The sequence below is a fragment of the Belonocnema kinseyi genome, chromosome 10 (assembly GCF_010883055.1).
Source record: "Belonocnema kinseyi isolate 2016_QV_RU_SX_M_011 chromosome 10, B_treatae_v1, whole genome shotgun sequence".
NCBI classification, from domain to species: Eukaryota; Metazoa; Arthropoda; class Insecta; order Hymenoptera; family Cynipidae; genus Belonocnema; species Belonocnema kinseyi.
The window spans coordinates 115,111,797-115,129,732 of NC_046666.1; the positions used below are offsets into that span (position 1 = coordinate 115,111,797).

Consider the following 17,936-nt stretch of genomic DNA (forward strand, 5'->3'; position numbering starts at 1 on the left):
ACCGCGATTTCGCTGAAAGCGGGTGCAATTTTTCAGATTAGCACCCGCTCCCGGCGAAATCCTGCGGTTGTCCTTATGACAAATTTTTAATTATATATATACATGATAGTATTAATATTTATATAATTTATATTTTATATTTGAAGTAACATAACCTCAAAATACACGCATTAAAGAGGCACGCGAAGTATTCAAATCATGAGAATCGCCAGCCCAGCATCGAAATCTGAAAATATTAAAATCCCATTCTCTTCATTTTATTTCAAAGGAGATACAGATATAAATAGAACCGCCGAAGTGTTCCGACCGGTAATCGTGCACCTTCGAGTTTTCAAATTCAGAAGAGGAGAAATGGGTTGCACGCGCAACTCAGTCATTTACATCGTCTCCTACCATATTCACACGGACAAAGACGTGTCATAGTATTGGACCACGTCTCGTTTCAGAACTGGGATCACTGACTAGGTACCCTCCGTTTACTAATGCGAAATATGAACTTTGTGAATATGTAAATTCAGAAAAATACACGCGAAAACCAAAAATGGTAGATCAACAAGTACAAACTGATCTTTGCCCGAAGCTATTCACTTGGGAAAATTCTTGTAAATACTATGACACACTAACATAATAAACAAAAATGCCCTCGAATAACTTCAGAAACGCGAGAAGATGAATCCACGGTAATCCCATCATCCCGTAAATTAGCACTCCCAAATACCTTCGAACGCATGTTCTAGAATTTCTTCTCAAAAATGACTAGGATAAAAAAACTATAATCATTTGAAAATTCATTTAAAAACACGCTATTATTTTATTTTCTTCTTTTATCAGTCGTTCGTGAAGCAAAATGAGTCACCCACTCCTAACTGTAATTTCTATAATAATATTTCTCATTTTCCGAACAGGGTCAACTCAAACTCCCTATCCAGTACCACAATTGAGCTGCCGGATCGAAGAAGGGCACATCAACTTATTTCGCTGGAAGTGGGAAGACCCCTGGAGGCTTTCGGAAACATTTTTGAAATTGATATTTTAAAGATTATATCTAGGTGTAGAATTTCATTGCGCATCTTTTTCTCCCGCGTAAGAAGTTGTAGCTGTTTTAGTTTTCTAATTAAAGCCAAAAAACTGAATTTTTTGTAAAAATTAATTTTTATTCGCTTTTCACTTCAACTCGTGTTCAGTCAGTCAGTTTTAAGGATTTTTATATAAAATTTTCAGGTAATGTAGTTTGAAATGTCCTTCGACTGATAGAGCGAAAGTAATTCCAAAATATATACTTTTTTAAATTGTTGTTAATTTTTTCCCGATGTCTGGCGCTTATCGGACTTTCTAACTTCCAGCGTTTCGTTTATCGAGCGAATTTTGAGCAACAAAAAGCTTTCAGCGAGAAAATTGTTGACGACAGTACAAACAAGTGTTCTGGACAATTTTAGCCTAATCGAATTGATATTCAAGAAATTATTAACGTCTGAAGTTGATAACCGCTGAACGACTCACGTGCAAGCTGTAGGGACAGTCTCAGAAGCGATTCATAATGCAGTTCACTGGCGTCAAAAATAAAAACTAATCAAGTAATCAGGTAATATCAAAGTATTATGCATAAATGAATATTAGTGCATAATGCAAAATAATGTATTCATTTAATATTGTGTACAATAGAATTGTTTTTATTTTTAAGAAAACTGTACAAAAGTAAAAGAACACATAAACATCTAATCGATGAGATTCAACGGATTCTTCAATTCGAGAATTTTTCAATGCTTTAAATTCGTGAAAATGAAAAAATTGAAACATCGAGAAAGTAAATTTGTTTTTCATTGCTGCTGTAATAGTGCGTATTATTATTTATTTATATATAATACTTTGATACTACCTGATTACTTCATTAGTTTTTATTTTTGCGCCTGTTAACTGTATTATAAATCGGATCTGAGGTTCTCGCTACAGCCCGCACGTGAGTTGACTAGCCGCTATCGACTTGAGACGTTAATAATTTCTTAAATACCAATTCAAGTTGGCTAACATTTTCCGGAAAACTTTTTTGTACTTTTGTCAACAACTTTCTCGCTGAAAGTTTTTGTTGCTCAAAATTCGCTCGATAAACGAAACGCTGGAAGTTAGAGAAGGCCGATAAGCGCCAGGCATCGGAAAAAAATTAACATTTTTTTAAATGAATTTTTGAATTAATTTTGCTCTATCAGTCGAAGGACATTTCAAACTACATTTCCTGAAAATTTTATTTAAAAATCCTTAAAACTGACTGACTGAGCATGAGTTGACGTGAACAACGAGTCAAAATTAATTTTGACAAAAAAGCCAGTTTTTTGCTTTAATTAGAAAAATAAAACAGCTACACCTTTTTGCGCAGGGCGGAAAATATCAGGAATGAAATTCTGCATCTACATATGGTCTTTAAAAATTAAAATTCAAAAATGTTTAAGAAAGCTTCCAGGGGCCTTCCCACTCTCAGCGAAATAAGTTTATGTGTCCTTCTTTGATCCGGCAGCTGAATTTCCCAATCGCCAGGAACTTTCTTTTAGACTATTTTAGAATTTCGAGTTTTTTCTAACATATTTAACTTGTTTTCATGTCTAAATTGCAGAAATATACGACCCTAAATACCTTCTAACCGAAAATTATATAAAACTTTCTGTTTAACCAATGCTCTTACATGTATATTTAATGGCAGTGGGATCCCCTTCTCTTCTCAGGCCCACAGTTAGACTCGCTATTTGACCTTCAATCTTTACACTTTCCTGTTCGTTTCTTTTCTAATATTTCAGAGAAACTCTCATTTTTTACGATCTTATACGTTGTTCACGAAAATCAATGAATTTTTTTATAAACAGTACCCATTCCCTCTTCAGATGAATTTCGTATACTTCAACCTCACTCTCTACCTATGATTTCTGACTTTAATATAAATAAAGTAATTTAAATCTACATAAAACCACAAGTTAATTACCTAGCAGTATCTAATTTAAGTCAAACCTATTTTACAGTAGGAAATACATTTCTTAAATCATGTTACCAAACGACACTCTAAACATTCTGTGACTTACAAATTCCAATTACTAATATTTCAACGAACCCTGTTTGAGAAATAAAAATGTTCATTTAATAGCATGTGATACTTCGTCGTGTGGTCAATCGGGTACAGTTCCCCCGGCTTTTTCCACAAAAATAAAAAAAATGAAAACTAAATTCGGAGATGCTATAAAATATTATAACGGATGTCCCTGGACTCTTTTTTGAGAGATAATAAGCAAAAAAATGTATTGCGCTAAATAAAAATTTGTACTCGTATAAATGTGCATGATTTTGAGGTTAGGGTCATTTTTCAGCTCTCTGTCATTCCAATAATGTAGTTCTCTATCGTACCGATGCTGTCGGTAAGCACTCTAGAATAATTATGGGAGAGAATTGTAACACACATAACCACGAAATATACACACACGTTGTTAGAAAAATCAAAATTTTTTGGAACTAGCCCACAAAAAGTGTGCAGGGACGCCCGTTAGCATGTTCGATAGCGAACATGATAAAGGACGTCCCTTATATTGCGTATCACGTGGGAGGCGACGGTCTTTTCGTGACGAATGTAATGTTTTTAGACACGCACGATACTTTTTACAACGAGATCATGAAAATGCAGTAAGTTCCGTCAAAGGTGGTTGAGAAGGGGGGTGGGTCCAGGGTGAAACCCTTGCAGGGATGCCGGGGGACAAGCCCCCGCCGGGGGTTTAGAGGTGCACAGCCACCCGATAAGAAACTATCAATCCTGATTTAGATAAAACAATGATTTAAACCCCCGCAATTACCCCCATATCGATGAGGTTATAAGCAGTTATTGATTTTTCTGCTCCCTCTGCTCTAACGCAAGCGCAATGGGGAGGTTGCAAGCTGCTCTAGTCAAAGTTCCACCAAAATTTGGATTGGATATATGAAAAATTGCTCTTTCTAATACAAATTAATAATGAAAGTTTTTAGGTAATTCATAAAACAAGTTAAAAGTTTAAGTAGTTCATTTTGAAAAGAAAAAAATTAACATTTTTATATAATAAAAGGATTTTTTCATTTATCCAATGTGAATTTCTGCGGAACTTTGACTAGAGCAGCTGGTGCTACCTAGCGGCTGTAAGCTCCCCTATCACTAGGTAGCAAGGCGAGCATGCTAGTTATCGCTGGAAACATCGACCTATCTCTATCTTCAACTAACTTGAATCTAACTATCTGCATTTCACCTGTTGTAAGATATGAGAATGTTTATGAAAAGAACCCTTTTGGTGATGGTAATGCCACGGGAATCCAAAAAAGAGTAATTTCGTGCGTCTTCATTCACATCGTTCGAAATACGCTATTTTTACATTCAGTCCGTAAGAATGAAACATGCCATTTTCATGATAGTGTTGTGAGAAATATTTATTACTCTAGAAAAAAAACCGGGGGAACCTAAAACTCCCAGGCGAAAAAGTTATATATAGTGGAGAAAACACTGATATTTTTCATTCGCTTTCCACAGAAAAAATATATAAAACAAATGAAGAATAACATTGTCTTGTCCACTACATATAAACTATATAAAAATTTTTCACCTCGGCTGGTAAGATCGATAATTTTCTAAGTCTCAGATGCCCTTAATCAGACCCCTATAAATAAAGTTTTATGTCAATTTTGATAGTTACCCAATTTAAACTCGATTACAAGTTCACTATGGCTGGATCTATTCAGCCTCCTCTATTAAACACAATCAACTACTTTGCCCTGATAACCAGAAACATTAATTTGAAATTCAAAATATAGGAATATTGCAAATACAAGCAGACCGTAAATTAGACCCTTCTAACCAATGCCACACACTCCTTAATTAATTATTCTAAGCAATTACCCGAAACGTTAAAAAAATTCTTGGCAAAATTTCAAAATAAGGAAGACGTATCCTTATCTGTTCTCGCAAACCAGATATTCATAATAAAAAAACTCAATTTACGAAATAATAAGCCAACAATAATTTACTCAAAAGGTACTCTTTAATCTAACTATGGTACTGACCTTAATAACAAACATTAGTTTTAACTGATGTAAAGCGAAATTATCTGACTTTTCTAAGAGTTGATCAATATACATGTTTATGAAATTTACTATACAGCCTCTTAACTATTATTTTGCAGACCTAGTTTTTAGATTTACTATACAAATGTATACTAAATGTATATTAGGATTGCAAACATTTTGTTTAATGCAGCCTCTAAATAACGTTTTTATATACCAGGTCCAATAAAAACCACATTGATTAAACAAAATTATGTAGTACGTTTAAAATAGGAAAAATTCACAATAACAATTTACAATTATAAATTAAAATTGCAATTAAAATGATAATTATAAACGAACATAAGTCACACATATTCATATGCATTGTAATCTTTACAAATAGGCTCGTCCTCGTCCTCTGCAAAAACCGTCAGAATCGGATTCCATAGCCAATAACGGATACGTTTTATATGGTAAAAAGGAAGAAATAACTACATAAATAAAAAGAGAATAATTAAACATTTATCCTTTTCTCACTCATAACAAAAAATTGTATTTACTCCTGAATCGCCATTCGAATTGACATTCGCAGCTCTCTCCTCTCGGGCCTAACGAGAAGCTCGCGAATTTCGTCAAAAACATCTACTTTCATCACTGTTACTCGGTCCAACACATTAAAACATCCGCGCACCATTGGAAAAATTGTATGTTTGACTGGGCGGCTCAAACCACTTGCCATAAAACTTCCATATAAAACAAATTGAATAACAAAATTATTCAACTTATATATTCTATAAATTCATTAAATTAATTTAAGTAATTGTTGGTTCATCAATGACATGAACTCTAATTTTCAATTTTAATAAATTATCAGTTCCAAAATAAAACAAAATTTTATTTTCGAAATTCCCTCAAATACAGTATTCAAGCAAATTTGTATTAACCTCGGTCAAGAAATACGCTCATCTATTTTTACTCATATAATTACGATTTGCATAAACGATTGAGACACGTTTCGGCCACTAACTTAGTAACAACCAAAACAATACATTATCTAAATAACTACCTATATTAGGATGTTTACTACACTGAATATCAATATTAATGAAGGTTCGTCCCCATATTTAGCTTTCATCATTACTACCTTACTCCGATCTCATTGAACACCCAAATTTCATAATCTACATAAACAATTAACAAAAGTATTATAATATTATTCATTTCTCTTCCTAATTCCTAAAAACCCATATAACGTAGTACCATTAGCCCAACATTTTTTAAATTTTATTATGAAAGTATCTAAAAGAAATTGATCTCCAACTAATTATAAAGAAATCGCAAAAAGATGGCATTCGTCCACAAGATTATCCTGTAACAACCAGCTATATTCTAAATTCTCATGTCTAATTATTACACTTTTTAAATATTTTGATCGAATTACAAAGGAACGCATCTGCCCTTTTTGTTATGAAGAAATACCTGACACTTATAAACAAAGATATGATTGTAAACTTGATTGGCATTCTATCGCAAACCTAGAACACTCTATTGCAAACCAGGGGATAATTTAATTAAATTATATACGGAGGGTTTCATTCTGACAAGCCAAGACAGTGTCATTTCCACTCTAACATACCGTCGCCTCATTCTGAGCCAAGACTAGAAAAAAAGTAGTAAATTTTAGAATTAACTCTGTATGGAAATACTTGAGTAACAACCACTGTTAACTTTAATAACAATTCTAATTGTTATTGTAAAATGAAATGAAAATCATGGTTGCGCATGGAGGAAGAATGAGATTTTTTATTTCACATGTAAAATATTTATTTGTGAAAATACCTTGTTCTATATTACATATAATTTTAGCCCTGAGTTAAACATATATAATAATTTTATTTTGTATTTGCATATAAAAAACAGCTCTTTGGTTAAAGCTGAAATATAACCTTGCTTACATTCTAATATTCTTACAAGTTATCGGTTTGCCCGTGATCTAAACGACATATAATTTCAAACTTTATTCTGCATAAGAATCTTAAGCTATCTAATAGTTCGATGATCTACAGTAAAGAGGAAACTGTCACTCTTAAACGTGTTTAATATTCTCGTACAAAATTACAGGTCATTTGCCTTTTTGGAAGTTCAGTGAACTTATATTCTTCACAGGTGTCTGTAGAATGAGACCCTTTTCTAAAATCTTACTCTTAAATCCGCAATAATCGTTAGTCTTTGATCTAATTGCGACAAAAAAAGGCACAATAGCTAACTCTTCAGTATTTCCACACCTTTCTTTATGATGGTGTCCTCACGCAGGACAAGAGGTGTCACATTGACGCTTCCGTATTCGTATGCAAGTATAATATTGACCTGAGTCGAGTCGCTCTTTGACTACAGGTGCCCGCCTACCTGACTGCAGGATTTAGGACGAGGGAAGGAAAGTAAATGCAGCACTGCAAATGTTTAAGATGGTTATAACCAGTTTAGAGGGTACTGCCTCTCAAAATTCTTTTATTATTGAAGGGAATTTCTACAAACTCAGTTTTCCAGAAATATTCTCGACGCCTGCGCCAAGATTCAGGACCTTTCTTAACCAGATTTAGAGAGGTATACTCCCGCCTGCTCATAAAATCCTAAGGTTCTCGACAACAAGTTAAAATTTCAGAATATAACTTACTTGGCCAAGGTTGATAGGTATACCATGCCTTGCTCTTCGGTTAGTCTAAGGAAATTTGTAAAGCACAAGATTTCAATTTCGTTCTGAGTGGCTTTTTTATTGTTCGTATATGTAACTGGTAATGATTCAACTTTCTTTTTCTTAAAACATCTTGGTTTCTGCGATTTTCCAATCGCCTGATGAGCATCTGAAGAAAAGACCAAATTCATCCGCGTTGAAAGTGTCTTCCGGTACATATTCTTCTAGTAGACTCAGCAGTACACTCGTTCTGTACTCTTCGCAGTCAAGTTCGTACACAGCTGTACTCTCACCTGATATGATTTTCTCTACAATGCTGTTCCTGTAATTGAATTTTTTCAGCCAACCAGTGCTAGCTTGAAATTTTAGTCCAAGATCCTTCGCGAACTCCGCAGCTTTTTCTTGGATTAGTGGTCCTGACACTGGTAAATTATGATCTCTCACTCGCTTCATCCACTCCATAACATACCTCTCTCAAGTTCAGGGAAACTTGATTCTTTAAACCTTTTACGCTGTGGCAAACTGTTTTAACTTCGACAATAATTTTTAATTTATCGCCGATAGTTAATGACTTCAAAGATCGTTTCTTCCCCATTGTGAGACTTGACGATGATATAAAATAAACTGACTCAAGTTGTGCTAATATTCGAGCTTATATCTATCCCTTCAGTTAGACGACTCCTCCCACTTTCCACTGCCCTACCGTCAAGTCCCTTTGTTTAGGGTCCACTTACCAAGGCTCTTGGGTGTCCGTCTAATGAATGCGAATTATCGAAATATTCAAGTTAACGAAATTCTATCCCTTCAATTAAGCGACTCCATTCACTGTCCACTGGCTGACCATCCACTCCCTTTGTATAGGGATTCGACTTATCGAGAAACTTGAGGGTCCTTCTAATGACTTCGAATTATCTAAATAATCGAGTTAACAAAATTTCTATCCCTTCAATTAGGCGACTCCATTCACTGTCCACTGGCCGAACGTCCAGTCCCTTTGTTTAGGGATTCGACTTATCGAGACTCTTGAGGGTCCGTCTAATGACTTCGAATTATCGAAATATTCAAGTTAGCGAAATTCAAGTTATCGAAAAAATTTAAAACACAAATCCTATATTGAAATCCTGGGGCCGAAAAATGTCTTCGAGTTATTGAAAATTCGACTTATAGACGTTCGAGTTATCGAGGTTCGACTGTGCATATATATATACCTCCAAGAGCGCCGATGATAAGGACAATTAGTTTAACAGAATATTCTGGGCACAATCATTCCAACTCCCTTATAGGGTCTCCATACCTCTCTTTCTTTTCATTCCTCCTTGGCTATGAGGTTTTTGTCAGCTGGTGCCGAAAATTCGATAATGAACATTTTTCGCTTCTCGAAGTCAAGAAGAATCATGTCAGGCCTCGAGTGTGCAACAGAAACAATTGTCGAAAATATAAGGTTCCAGTATATGCGGCACTACTCATTGTCGACAATTGACTCGATTTCCCTAGGAGCGTTTAGAGGAGCGATATTAAGGTTATTGCCGTAAGAGTGATAGAGATGGTAATAAAGCACTCTCAGTGTCGCATTGTGCCTTTGGATGTAGGTTATTCCTGCATGAGTTAGACAACTAGATAGTATGTATATACAGGGTCATCAAAAAGTATCGGACCCCCCCCCCCCAACCCCTAGCAGCGAAAATGTGCGTTTTCGTGAGAAATGTTTCAGGCAAAAGTTTTAGGGTTTTGAACGCGGATCTGAATCGTGAACTTGAAGCTGACCTTCATATTGACCTTCAGTTATGTCAAGGTCAACTTTTATTTTTCAAATGGGTACCCCTATTTTAGACACCGCCAATCGAAAGAACGCAAAATTTTACGTTTAAATATGCATCAAGGTCATGTGATCCGATGCCCTTCGAGGTCATTCCAGGGTCGTAAAAACTGAAGCAAGGTCTAGACGGCAGATCAGCGAAAATATGCGTTTCCGTGAGAAATGTTTCAGACACAAGATTTAGGGTTTTGGACGAGGATCTGAATGGTGGCCTTGAAGCTGACCTGCGCGTGGACCTTCAAGGTTATTTCAAGGTCAACTTTTATTTTTCAAATGGAACCTTCTATTTTTGAAACCGCCAATCGAAAGAACGGACAATTGTAAGTTCAGATATTGGACAAGGTCATGTTACCCGATGACCTTCGGGGTCATTCCAGGGTCGTGTAAACCCAAACAAGGTCGAGTCACATGACCTTGATGCATATCTAGACGTAAATTTTGCGTTCTTTCCATTGGCGGTGTCAAAAATAGAGGTTTACATTTGAAAAATAAAAGTTGACCTTGAAATAACCTTGAAGGTCAACTCCAAGGTCAGATTGAAGGTCACCATTCAGATCCTCGTCCAAAACCCTGAAACTTTTCTCAGGAAAACGCACATTTTCTCTGATAAGGGTGGGGGTGGGTCCGATACTTTTTGATGGTGTGTGTGTGTATATAAATTAGAATGGAATTTGGGTTAGACAAATGCGCCAAGGTTTATTTGAAGCGAGGAAAACTACGACACCTTTGCGCTGGAGAGACTTATACATACCTGGGCGTGCCAGAGCCGCATTCAGGATGTGACATCTATAAAGGATACTCTCCGAAGGAGATAAAAGCGTCTCATCCGGCAGATTTGGTCTTCCGAACTGTCGGCGAGGAACAAAGTATCTGCAACGAACATGCTTGCCGTCGCGGTAGTACTCTATTCATTTGGAGTAGTTCCATGGACGAAGAACGAGCTCAGATCCCTTGATATCGGGACAAGAAAGGTTATGCAAATGAACAAAAGCATGCATCTTAAGTCTTCCGTTCCGCGACTGTATATCTCTCGCCTTCAAGGTGGTCGCGGAATATTGAGTATTGAATGTCTTCGCAAAAGGATTATTCTAGGTACAGCACATAGAGTTGCAAATGGAAGAGACCCTCTTCTTAAAATGGTCAGGAATCATAAAGAAGTGGGCAAAGAAGCATTTCTTTACAAAGCAGTGGAGGAGGCTGCTGAAACACTCGGACTTGACTTCAGTATGAGGGGTGAGCAAAATGCATCAAATCGTATCTATCTTGAGTACTCACTCTTAAAGCCCAGATTAAGAAAGCACAAGAGAAAAACTTTCGTGAACAGCTTCTCGATAAGAGGATACACGGTATCTTCCACAGAAATGTGAAGGATCAGTCAATGTCTTGTGAGCTAACGTTTGCTTTCCTTAAATTGCCCGGATTGAAGTCTGGTACGGAGGGTTTCATTTTTGCATGCCAAGACGGTGTCGTTTCCACCTTAACATACCGTCGCCACATTTTGAGCCGAAACATTCCTGATGACAGCTGCAGGGCGTGCCATGCACACCCCGAGCATTTAGCTCACATACTATCTAGTTATCCAACTCACGCGGGAACGACCTACATTCAAAGGCACAATGCGGCACTAAGAGTGCTTTATTACCATCTCTATCACTCTTACGGCATTAACATTAATATCACTCCTCTAAATGCTCCTAGGGAAATCGAGTCAATTGTCGAGAATGGGAAGTGCCGCATATACTGGAACTTTATATTCTCGAAAATTGTTTCTGTTGCTCACTCGAGGCCTGACATGGTTGTTCTTTACTTCGAGAAGCGAACCATATTCGTTATCGAATTTTCGGCACCAGATGAATCAGGAAATAGACTCTAATTCCATATCAAAACAAAAATAAGTATGAACTCGCCTACATCAAGTGTATTTTTCCAAATTTTATGAATCAAGTAAAGGCAACATAAAGCTAATGAAAGGTTAATTAGATTTTTCATATAACACACGTCGAAACATTGATATGTAAAGATTATCAGGTTCCAACCTTCCAACATCGAATAATTTAGGAATTTATGTGAAGCATTTAGACTCCGGAAGATTAAGCTAACTGTGAATTAGAGTATTTGTATGATACACGAAGAAATATAAATATGCGACATCGAACAGGTTATGACTTGTCGAGTCACCCGACTTACCGAGGGACCCTTTAGTTTAGTTTAAACCAATACATCATGTCAGATCTCCAGTTCGCACCTACAACACTATAGTTCGACCTCTCCCAGTTGAGTAATCCCCGTGAATCTTCGGTGTCCAGAAGTTACCGTGGACACATCTGAGTCGATCCCAGCTGCAGGCAAAATTTCAATCGCTACCAGTGAAAGTTCACCAGCTACGCTATAACATAATACTAAACCCGTAAGTACTTAAATTTTCACATAACCTCTGTTTATCCTTCCCATGACAACATTCTGATCCAAATCATTTTTTAAGGTACTTGGCCAGGAAAGGAAGAAGTCCGAACCCCCAAATTGTGCTCAAATAAACTCGTAATTAGGAAATCAGTAAATAAATTCATAATCTTTGTAAGATATATATCGAACTGAATTTTTTCTTATCCCTTAGTAAACATCCTTCAGGTCTTCACATAAAAGGAGGAACAGTATAAGAAGAATGTGTGATACGCTAGACATATTATTTCAATAAAAATTTTAAAAAGTTATGCAATTCAATATTTTGAAAATGTTCTACATCAATTAATTAAACTAGAGTTGTCTTTGAACCGAAGTTTGGACGAACGGAATCAAAACCTACGGATTAACGTCTATTTAGTAAATTTAAAAAAAAAGACAAATGTGTATTTTATCAACATTATATTGAAAGCATACCAACCTCTTATAAGCTGTTCAATTTTATCACCATCGTTTTATTTTTCAAAGAATTGACTCTACAACCACTCTATATCCATTATTATCGAGCGCGTGTGTCACAATGAAAATGTAATCGTCAAAGCAGCCGGTGCTTTGAGAACCTTCTTTAACCCGCCAGTACCCGCTGCGTGAGATTTTTTCACATGTGTCGGTAAAGCAGTGTTCTCTGGGATACAAAAAGGCAGGAAAGTTGGGCCTTCGTATGGCTGGAGGGGAGGGGCACCTCTAGCCAATGGAAACCCGACATATTTCATACCTCGCATTTTACCTAGTTTATTATGAATGTTGCATTTCAACTCCTTGTGTTACCCATTCTAACCCGGGATCGGAACCCTTAATTTTTAAAGGGTCCAGGGACATAAATGGTCCATCAAGGGTACGATGCGGACCTGAACCGGTAGGAATATAGAGTTTCCTGGTACGGTCCCCGATCCTGAATCATTTAAAATTTTCTGGTCCGGACCTGGACCCTTAAGAACTTAAAGGGTCCGAACCCTTTAGAATCTAAAAGATTCGGGTCCAGACCCGGAACCTTAAGAACTTAAAGGGTGCGGGCCCGGACCCGTAACCTTAAGAATTTAAAAGGTCCAGGTTCGGACCCGTACCAACCTAAAAGGTTCCTATCCCTGATTCTAACCTATGACAAAAAGTGGTCTAAACCCTTAATTGTTGGAAATTGGAGTGTTAAAGTATAGTGATAAAGTAAAAGAAGAGAATGATGAATGAACATAGAATTATTTTCAACAAGTCTGTTCAAAAACTGGGTGGTGTATACACAGGAATCCCATGCGAGAGAAAATCTCACGCGCGAGTACTGGCGGGTTAAAAACAAATTCAGTTACAATTTATGACTAATTCGTCAAAAGCTTAAATTAGTTTTTTTTTTAGTTTAAAATATTTATTAGTGCATTAACGTTCCTTAGTTCCTTTTCTATATTTTACCAAACTTTCAGCTCGATATCTCATTTCGCGTGATATTGGTAAGATAAAGAAAATGTCGCTGAAGGTGAATCTGAAAATGCAGTCTGTTTTCACGTAATTTTAAACGTTTTAGGAACATTTTTTGGTATCTGAAATCTTTGAAACCCGCAGATTCTGAAATTTCTATCTTTTAAATCTGTACACGCAATATTGAAACCAAACATTATTTTTAATCCTTTTCGGTTGGCCGACCTGCGGTCCTAGCCGCTAAACTACCTGCCCTGCCGATTACAAAAGCACTGATGACCAGCACTCGGCCGTCAGTGCCGTTTCAGTGGTTCTTTTTGCTGATTTTCAGCACCTAAACGGGACCGAGAAGTGATGGAACGGTCATATAATGGTCCTATTGTATTCGTCACGTACCGGGGGGGCAGAACTATTTACAGTACCTGGTCGCAACCAAACCTTTTTACAATTTAAACCAACCTTTTTACAATTTATTTCAAATTATTAACACATTTGTTTAATTTATGAATTTTCTCATTGTGAGTATTTATAATTATTACTTATATTCTAATATACTACTTTCAAGTTGAATTCAAAAATTGTCTGTTTTGACGCATCTGATTCCATTTACGAGAAACGTTATATTTATTCCAATGTTAAACATCCAAAAGAAAAAGTTAGATATCTGAAATAATCGAAACCCGTAGATTCTGAATTTCTAACCTTCTCGCAGAGAATTTCAAAATTTTAATTTTTAATCCCTTTTAGTTGGTCTACTTGGTAGCCTAGTCGCATTGGCATAGGCCCACTGATTTTCACTAACCCTATAGCAGACACCAGCCCTATCCGACTCCTCGACCTTTTGTACAGCAGCTGTTGTCGCTTACAAGTTCCACATGACGGGTGAACTCATCCAGTAGCCACCAGATTGCGCGTCATTCGTCCTGCTCCAGAAAAACATCAGAGTCTAATGAGTAAAAAATCTTTAAATCATAAAATAGCGATTTTTAATGTATTATTCTGGCTTTTGCTGATAATAGTGACATTTAGTACGTTTTCTTGAATCTTTTGGTACATAGAATATGGGTCATTACAAGGGCAGGTCGTGTAATTCGGGATACAAATTCGGCAAAGAAAAGCGGACCCTTCTTTTAGTTCCTTCAGGTTCAGATCGTCTTCTCAATTAGGAAGAAGCAATTCCTCGACAGGATTACACTTTACAAAGTGGTCAATATATTTGTGAGCTACATTTTTTACCTGAACAAATTATTAGAACAAATGAGAAATGAAGGATCGCGATGGCAAGGTTATGTCCTCGTTATGTATGTGTTTTAGAAGTTTTATACCTCACATATTATTAAAGAATAATTTAAATAGAACTCATACTAAGAATTTAAAAATAAATTGTATCACGGATAAGTCAACGACAGGAAATTTTAGTGTTTTGTCTGCATACAAAAGTAATGTGAGAATTTATTATAAGTAATATTTTATAGAATTTTGAGAAGAATTAGTTATAAAATTATAAAGTAGGGAAGTAGGTATGTTTTGTGCTTTATTTTTTTAAACTTAAATTTTTTTAATCCTCAACCACTTTTGACCTAATTGAGATATTTATCGTTTTCTTTTTGATATCCTTTATTTTCTTGTTTTGAAACCCACCGAAAAAAATAAAGCTTCAAAATTAATAAAATAGCGGAGGTTTTTCTAAAAACAATAAAAGTTGCTTTTTAAAAAAACCCAAAATTGTATATTTTTTGCCAATTTCGTTTCAAATGTTTAGTTTACAATAAGGATATCTTGTGAGTATTATGCGGACTAAATAACTTTTGTCGTCAGGTGAAGTTTTTTCATAGAATCACATTTTCTCACTTTTCTTGTAAACACCGACAGATGCAAAACAATTTTGAGATACTTCTTTGCAAGTCTTAAAACTTTCTATTAAAATGTTCCTGGAAAATTAAAAATTAAATTTGTAGGGAAAAAATCGTTCTTTCGGCTTTAAAAATGGTTGAGGCCGCATAAAGCTGATCGAATGACTTTCTAGAGCTTTTCTGTGGCAGGACGATTGACGCGCCGCCCGGCGGATTAGTTCACCCGGGAAGTGGAACTTGTAAGCGACTACTTTTCTCAGTAGTCGGATAGAGCTGGTAGACACTACTAACAAACTCAATTCGAAGACCCCACATACTAAATTCATTGGGTGAAAATAGCCTTTTAAATTTTAAATTGACACTTAAAAGGAAACTCAGGTATATAAAACAAGCGGTACAGGTAGTTCTGAAGAAAAAGCACTGAACAGTGTCGTTTAATTGCTTATTTTGTGCGTTTTCATTAGCAGGGTGAGAGGTTCTAAAGTAACGTATTTTAAGAAATAATCAGTGCCTCATCAGCAATGATCAGATTGTTCAGAAATCGTTAGAACTTCTAAACATCTCTGTCTTATTTTTTGATAGGATAAGTATTTAACCAAGATGTAATTTTAGTATTTATAGTTAAACGCAGCACTTCAATCTTGAGGTTAGGGCATGGTTCCAACCCCATTAATTGTAAACTAGCAATAGTACTTACACTTTCTTGGTAGATCTTTTGTTCATGTCATTTCCATACAGGCTAGCTTTGATGAACATATTGTTCAAACTCGGAATTAATCGGGTTGTTAAAATGTATGCTCCAATTGACATAATTACATTTATGCATATAGGAAATCCAATTTGCCATGTCTTGTAATTGTCCATGCTAGATAACTATAAAGATACAATGTAATAGAAAATAACCTCAAAATCTTTAATGTCAGCTATGTCTAGTCGAGCCAGTCCTAATCCGACTCTCCGTATTTCAGCATGATCCAACAATCCATGGTCCCGCCCAGCCCCATGCATCGCCCAAACTTTTCTGTTTTCTTACGATCCGGAGGGGAATTGTCGGTTAAACTAATCCAACAGATGGCGCCACAAAAAGTTGGTCTGTCTTTTCTTTGAATTGCATTAAGGAAAAGTAAAAATAATTTAAAACTTGATGTTGTTTGCAAATAAACAAAAGAATAGATGAAAAAATAAGTCTAAGTATTACTAGTTATTTAAAAAACGAAAAAGTCATGAAAATATGTAGTTTAGTATGAATAAAATTTAATTTTGAGATACATTTTGAAAGCAGTTTGAACTTTATATTTTTTTGATTTATTTTCCTCATATTATTGATTTTATTAGTTGTTAAAGTTAAACAAAATTATTTCTTGTTAAAATTATTAATGTAGCTAATGGAAAAATTAATAATGTTAAATACCTAAATGACAAAAATATTTAAAGCATACACATGATCAGAAGAATGAATAAAAAATATATTGTATATTGAGGGAATAATTTGGTAAAAAGTTAATGAAAAGACTAATAAATGAGAAAGTGGATTTAATATTATTTAATATAATGCATATATTTATTTAAATTGAACAGAATATCATATATACATTTATACAGTGCAATCATTTATTTGTTACTTAATCTTGAAAGCTTTTTTCTCCCTGCATTCAAGCCCTAATAATTTTATTAAAAAATTTTTATATTAAGGAGATTTTGAATTAAATAGTTAATTATATTATTGCAAACCTTATTTCTAAAATAAACAGCCTACAAGCTATTAAACTCTATAAACAAACGTACCCTACTCATGACGGAGTATAGGAGGAAATTCACTTTTTTCGTTCAGCTTGACGCTCCAAACTTTTGTTTTCTTTATTTGTTGGAAATAAATTTGATAAACAAATTAACAAATAGTCTTATTATTGGTAAAAATTTTTGGTGCTAAAAGTGCTTCACATTAATGTAAAAATTACATTTAATGACAAAAATAATTTAAAAGTTTATAATAACTATTGTTATAAACAATTCTTGTGGCAAAATATTATAATTTGAGATTTTTCAAATTATTATTTCCTTCAAACGCCAAGAAGACTTCAGGTATTCCCTGAAACAATAAATATTTAATAATATTTGATAAAATATAACAATTTAAATTTTTGTAAATACATCAGATAAAGAAATTCCAAATTTTGGTCCTTTCGCATAGAAATTTTTTTTTACACTGGAAATATTTTTAACTGTTGGGCGAATAACTGCTAGTCACAAAAATATGTGAGAAGTTAACAATAACCATTGTTATGAATAATTTTCGTGACAAAATATGCAAATGTAAGGTTTTATCAAAAAAATTATTTTCTTTAACGGCTACAATAGCTACGGATATTCCTAAAAAATGTATCTTTGATCATAATTAGGGGAATATAACAACTTACATGTTTATAAACAATTTACATAAAAAATGTCCCAATGTTGGCAGTATCACTCCGAAAAAGTAGGGTTTTCAACCGTAATACATTGGAAATGAATCATAACACTGCATTCTAAGATTCACTCAATACAAAATCTTTTGACAATAACCCACCGACTTGGCAACTAAAAAAACAGTGAGCAAATCAAATCACCCGTAGAGATTCGTAAAGTCATCTCCATTTTTAAAAGGTCGTTAGGTGGGAGTTGAATCCGTGTT

At 35.1% G+C, this 17,936-nt stretch overlaps 1 protein-coding gene across 5 annotated transcripts in view; it reads right to left on the bottom strand.

The window, feature by feature from the left end:
* The window catches only part of LOC117182365 (UDP-N-acetylglucosamine--dolichyl-phosphate N-acetylglucosaminephosphotransferase), a 174,950-nt gene extending 158,691 nt beyond the window's left edge, over positions 1-16,259 (bottom strand). For 4 of the 5 annotated variants that reach the window (XM_033375561.1, XM_033375560.1, XM_033375563.1 and 1 more), the window contains exon 1: positions 15,963-16,258. In XM_033375561.1, coding sequence (XP_033231452.1) covers positions 15,963-16,129 — 167 coding nt within the window. In that variant the 5' untranslated portion in view covers positions 16,130-16,258. Of the gene's footprint in view, positions 1-15,962 lie in introns of all 5 variants that reach the window. The other variant, XM_033375562.1, reaches the window with a different exon arrangement.
* Positions 16,260-17,936: the final 1,677 nt, after the last annotated feature.